General features: G+C 41.0%; 1 protein-coding gene across 1 annotated transcript; it reads left to right on the top strand.

Annotated features, from left to right (window-relative positions):
• Nucleotides 1-665: 665 nt before the first annotated feature.
• Nucleotides 666-4,850, top strand: LOC136172520 (olfactory receptor 6E1-like). Its single transcript, XM_065941982.1, has 2 exons — nucleotides 666-721; nucleotides 3,833-4,850. The coding sequence occupies exons 1-2, from the start codon at nucleotides 666-668 to the stop codon at nucleotides 4,848-4,850; spliced, it is 1,074 nt and encodes a 357-aa protein (XP_065798054.1).
• Nucleotides 4,851-6,597: the final 1,747 nt, after the last annotated feature.

Below are 6,597 nucleotides of genomic sequence, written 5' to 3'. Positions count from 1 at the left end.
ATTAGAAGTTTCTGAGCTTCTCTGTCAGAACAGAGTAAACTTTAAATCCCAAAATTGAAGAAAGTAAGAGGTAAGGGAACTTTCAAGTCCCTATTAACACTGATGGTAATGAATCTCCAGGGAAACACAGCTCCATCCTGCAAAAGAAGCATGTGAACCTCCAGATTGATTAAGTTTGAGCTGTGTAACTGCTGTATTTCTGAGTTTCCATGGAAACCAAACAGAACCCCAAGCAGTCAAAGCCTGATGCCAGTTCCACAGAGACAAGAAGTCTGCCATGATTAATTTACCCCAGAATCCTCTATGGACACTATACTCCTAGAAGGACCAGAAACCTCTTAAGCCCAAATGAAGATGAGTCATACGAGTCTACATCAATTGATGTCTGTTTCTGCCTTACTATAGGAAGGATGGAAGAACAATTAATTAGGAAGTGTTCTGGCCATGACATGTGAGGAGCACTAGGAGCTTCCTGAGAAACTGGTGATACTCTTGGCACTATCTAGGGATAGTTCGTTTCTGAGGATATCTGAGGATACACTGATGGCAAGAGAGTCAGAGAGTATTTAAGAGAAATTGGTTGCTGGAAAATATGGATATTTGCTAACATTTGCATGTACTGTCTACAAGAAAACAGGACCTGCTTGTTCCATGATCTGCAGACCATGTTACAGCTCTGGGGCATCCTTCACTTCACATCTCTGGTGAGCCCCCAAGAAGCGTACTCCTCAGGCAACACTGCAGAGTCAGGAGTTTCCTGTGAAAATCAGGAGTCTCCCCTCATCAGAACTGCCTTGAAGACAACTAAGCACTTCACCTAGTATCTACTGAGGTAATCGTTCATTGGTGCAATATTTGGGGTGGGGGAAGGGAAAGCTGATTTCCTCTGGATGCTCTGGCTGGAAGCCTGCCATCTGTTTTCAGGTGTCCACTGGTGGGCTGTGACACAGTTCACTTTTTTTATTTTTTGCATTATTCTCAGTATCCTGACTCAGGAATAGCTGATGGCTCACAGAATCATTAAGACCTTTTTCTCACTGTTTTCATGGACAGCTATTTATTCCCCCTTTGTCTCTCTCAAACTCTTCTACCCAACTCTTAGTCCAAATGGGTTCACGGTGCTGGTTTCCTTTATGACTTTGAATTTAGGTTATTTTATAAGCTTTAATAAAAGTAATAAAGAAACAGAAGAAAAATCACCCACCATCCTCCTATCTTATTGTGGCAATTGTGCTCATTTTTCTATGCTCTCATCCAATTCTTCTCCATATAGATACATATTTTACACAGCTACAATGTACCATGTTACCATTTCTCTGAGTTAGGCTTATCACCTTAGTTCCTGCTCTTGTCTCAGATAGAGTCAGCTCTTCTCCACAGAGGCTTGCCTTTACCTGTCATTTCTAAAAAGGACAATCGATTGCAAGAAAGCCTAGCCCTTTAACCAGATCTCTAAAGACAGTGTTACTCTCCGACATAAATCACAGCAAGGTCCTTTATGACCCACCTCCTAGAATATTGGAAATAAAAGCAAAAATAAACAAATGGGACCTAATTAAACTTAAAAGCTTTTACACAACAAAGGAAACTATAAGCAAGGTGAAAAGACAGCCTTCAGAATGGGAGAAAATAATAGCAAATGAAGAAACAGACAAAGGATTAATCTCAAAAATATACAAGCAACTCCTACAGTTCAATTCCAGAAAAATAAACAACTTAATCAAAAAATGGGCCAAAGATCTAAACAGACATTTCTCCAAAGAAGACATACAGATGGTTAACAAACACATGAAAAGATGCTCAACATCACTCATCATCAGAGAAATGCAAATCAAAACCACAATGAGGTACCATTACATGCCAGTCAGGATGGCTGCTATCCAAAAGTCTACAAGCAATAAATGCTGGAGAGGGTGTGGAGAAAAGGGAACCCTCTTACATTGTTGGTGGGAATGCAAACTAGTACAGCTACTATGGAGAACAGTGTGGAGATTCCTTAAAAAACTGGAAATAGAACTGCCATATGACCCAGCAATCCCACTCCTGGGCATACACACTGAGGAAACCAGATCTGAAAGAGACACGTGTACCCCGATGTTCATGGCAGCACTGTTTATAATAGCCAGGACATGGAAGCAACCTAGATGCCCATCAGCAGATGAATGGATAAGAAAGCTGTGGTACATATACACAATGGAATATTACTCAGCCATTAAAAAGAATACATTTGAATCAGTTCTGAGATGGATAAAACTGGAGCCCATTATACAGAGTGAAGTAAGCCAGAAAGATAAAGACCAATACAGTATACTAACACATATATATGGAATTTAGAAAGATGGTAATGATAACCTTATATGCAAGACAGATAAAGAGACACAGATGTATAGAACAGACTTTTGGAGTCTATGGGAGAAGGCAAGGGTGACATGATCTGAGAGAACAGCATCGAAACATGTATATTATCAAGTGTGAAACAGATTGCCAGTCCAGGTTGGATACATGAGACAAGTGCTCGGGGCTGGTGCACTGGGATGACCCAGAGGGATGGGATGGGGAGGGATGTGGGAGGGGGGTTCAGGATGGGGAACACATGTAAATCCATGGCTGATTCATGTCAATGTATGGCAAAAACCACTACAATATTGTAAAATAATTAGCCTCCAACTAATAAAAATAATTGGAAAAAATAAATAAAGACAGTGTTAAACAATGCAAAAATTAGAAATAAAAATCCTTTAAAATGAAGACATATTCTCTAAAACTGAAATTGAACCAAAGAAGAATTCTGAAAATCAGCATTTATCATTATTATTTAGAATTATTATTACTTAGGAATTTATCCCAAAGTAATAACCTCAATGACATCTAGTCTACAAATGCATGTTCCCCCCATCATGTAACAATTTCATAGTACATGGATCTCTCAAAAAATATCAACCAAATAATATATTAACAAAAATTTGTAATAACATATAACAAAAAAAATGTTATAATAATATGTGTGAAGGAAAAAAGTGCAACATACATTATCTATGAGCTTGGCTATATAAAGCAATAAGCACTGAATAAGAATAGAAAAAAATACAAAAGAAATTAATCAAAATATTAATAATAGTTGTCTCTGTGGGGCAACAGACAATCTTTTTATTTCATTTTTTTGTATTTCCTAAACTTTCCATAATGAGCTGATTCTACTTCTCTATTTTAGCCACAAAGGGAAAAATAAAAATAGCTAACATTATGTGACTATTTGCTCTATGACTAACTTTGTGCTAGGTGTTGGATATACATTATTTACTTAAGTTCTGAGAGAACGTTTTACATATGTATTGTTATTGTTCCCTTTGAAGAAACAGTTTTGGTGAGATTAGAGAACTGATCCCAGACAAGTTAGTAAATGATGGCGCTCACATGCAACCACACAGTTTCTCTAACACAAATGCCTCTGCAACAAGGTCTAGAGTACATATTCCATTAGTGTTTTCAATAAATGGCCATGATCCACAGGATGCAGAATTTGCAGAAGAAAATATTTTAATGTATTGAGAGCCTTTACAATATTTGGACAAATATGGGAAAATATGTCATCTGATCTAAAAAAATAAGCAGGGACTTAATATAGTTTCCTTACAAACAAACAAAAAAAGTGGAAGAGAAATGGCAAAGGCGAAATTTTTCCCAAAAACTACCAGATAAATGGGTCAAAGTATGTGACTTAATGCTAACTCAATGAAGGGTCTGGACAACCAGCCTGAGGAAGGAGAAAAGGGGACCTGTAGGTCAAAGAAATAAAGGATTCCTTTAGCTGAAAATCCCTCTTTGCTTTCAGATCCGAGTGTCCTCAGATCCCCAGAACATCACGACTCCTGAAGCCGCACACCTCTGAGTGGTCATTCCCAGCAGAGGCCAGAGGAGCCACGGGGAACCACACCGCTGTCACCGAGTTCATCCTGCGGGGGCTCTCAGATGCCTGTGAGCTGCAGGCGCTCCTCTTCCTGGGGCTCCTCCTGACCTACCTGCTCACTCTACTGGGGAACCTCCTCATCGTGGTCCTCACCCTCACGGACAGGCGCCTCCACACCCCCATGTACTACTACCTCCGCAACTTTGCTGTCCTAGAGATCTGGTTCACCTCGGTCATCTTCCCCAAGACACTGACCAACATCCTGACTGGAAACAGGACCATCTCCCTAGCAGGTTGCTTTCTCCAGCTTTTCCTCTATTTCTTCCTGGGCACCACAGAGTTCTTCCTACTGGCAGTGATGTCCTTTGACAGGTATGTGGCCATATGTAACCCCTTGCGTTATGTCACCATCATGAGCAAAAGGGTCTGTGTCCAGTTAGCTCTTTTCTCATGGATCACGGGATTCCTTCTTATAGCCATTCCATGTTCCATCATATTTCAGCAGCCATTCTGTGGTCCCAATATCATTGATCATTTCTTCTGTGACGGCTTTCCGCTCCTGGAACTCATATGTGCAGACACAAGTCTGATCGAGCTTCTGGGTTTTATCCTGGCCAACGTCAGCCTACTGGGCACTCTGTCCGTGACGGCCACCTGCTATGGCCACATTCTCCACACCATCCTTCACATCCCCTCAGCCAAGGAGAGGCGGAAAGCCTTCTCAACCTGCTCCTCCCACATCATTGTCGTCTCTCTCTTCTATGGCAGCTGCATCTTCATGTATGTCCGGTCGGGCAAGGGCGGCCAGGGGGAGGACGGGAACAAGGTGGTGGCCTTGCTCAACACCATGGTGACCCCAGTGCTCAATCCCTTCATCTACACCCTGAGGAACAAACAGGTGAAGCAGGTGTTTAACAAGCAAATTAGCAAGCTTCTCTCATAAATAGGAGCTGATCTGAGAGGGTGGAGAAACTTGACTCCTTTCCTGAACCTCTCCAAATACTGCTGCTTTCCGATCTCCATGAACTATTTCCTCTCAGACAGTTTCTTAGCAAATGCTATAATCTACAGTGGTTTCTTACATTTATCATTATCGGCTCATGCAATCTTGTCAGAGAGTATAAAAAACTCAGTGTACCACAACTGTGTCTGGTATGTCTTTCTGATCCTAGAATGTATCTGAGTGTTTTTTGGGTTTTTTGTTGTCTGGTTTTTGTTTTGGTGTTGGTTGCACTAGGTCTTGGTTGCTGCACACAGGCTTTCTCTAGTTGCACCGAGCAGGGGCTACTCTAGCTGTGGTGGTCAGACTTCTCATTATGGTGGCTTCCCTTATTGCAGAGCTCTAAGGTGTCTGGGCGGAGAAGGCAATGGCACCCCACTCCAGTTCTCTTGCCTGGAAAATCCCATGGATGGAGGAGCCTGGTAGGCTGCAGTCCATGGGGTCGCGAAGAGTTGGACATGACTGAGTGACTTCACTTTCGCTTTTCACTTTCATGCATTGGAGAAGGAAATGGCAACCCACTCCAGTGTTCCTGCCTGGAGAATCCCAGGGACGGGGGAGCCTGGTGGGCTGCCGTCTGTGGGGTCGCACAGAGTCGGACACGACTGAAGCGACTCAGCAGCAGCAGCAGCAGCAAGCTATCTGGGCTCAGTAGTTAAAGTTCACAGGCTTAGTTGCCTGGTGGAATGTGAAATCTTCCCAGACCAGGGATAGAATCCATATTTCCTGCATTGGCAGGCAGATTCTTTACCACTGACAAGGGAAGTCCTGTTATCATTTTTGTTTGTGTGTTTTGTTTTGTTTGCCACGTGGCTTGTGGAATCTTACCTAGCTCCTTGACTACGGATTGAACGCGGGCCCTCAGCAGTGAAAGCGCAGAGTCCTTAACTGGACCGCCCTGAGTTTCTCAATCTGGCCTCATTTTAAATTATAATTTAACATACCTTCTTCACTAAAACCTTTAAAAAGCAATGAAAATATTCTCAATGAGAATATATTTATGATAGACTTCGGAGTTATTATGTGTCCAGAAAAATTAATGAGGTAGAATAACCAACAAATATTGAACAAAAAAGTGTCAGGTATTAAAACACTAACTTAAGAACAAACAAATAGAACAGTGGAATTGGATAGTCTAGAAAAATGATGCAGATTAGACATAAAGATCTAATAGATGATTAGAGTAGACTTTCTAGGAAATTCCCTGGTGGTCCACTGGTTAGGACTCCAAACTTCCATTGCAGGAGGCATGGATTTGATCCCTGGGTAGGAAAGAAAACTAAAATCCAGCAAGCCACATGGTGAGGCCAAGAAAATAATAACAATAAAACAAAGTAGATTTTCTAATCTGTAAAGAAGAGTCAGTCCAGTGGATAAATAATGCCAAGACTATTGGCTAACCACAATAGAAGACTGTTGTCTTTAAAAAAAGATTGGGGTCTAGTACATTATTGGGAAAAGGTTAGAGCAGAAGACAATTTAAAAGTGATACATGGCTTAAATATTTATTTGAAATTAAAAGCTAGAAACATGTATTCACTAACCTATAAATATTCTTCTCTTTGAGTATCAATATGGTGATTGTTGTAGTCCTTCTTGCTTAAATCACATTTGCAATATGAAATTTCAGGATTTGCTTCAGTGGTACAAAAATTGTAAAGATGCCAGAGAAACCATCTATGAACATAAT

This window comes from Muntiacus reevesi, chromosome 7 (assembly GCF_963930625.1).
Source record: "Muntiacus reevesi chromosome 7, mMunRee1.1, whole genome shotgun sequence".
Classification (NCBI taxonomy): Eukaryota; Metazoa; Chordata; class Mammalia; order Artiodactyla; family Cervidae; genus Muntiacus; species Muntiacus reevesi.
This window is presented reverse-complemented; position numbering and strand designations above follow the sequence as displayed.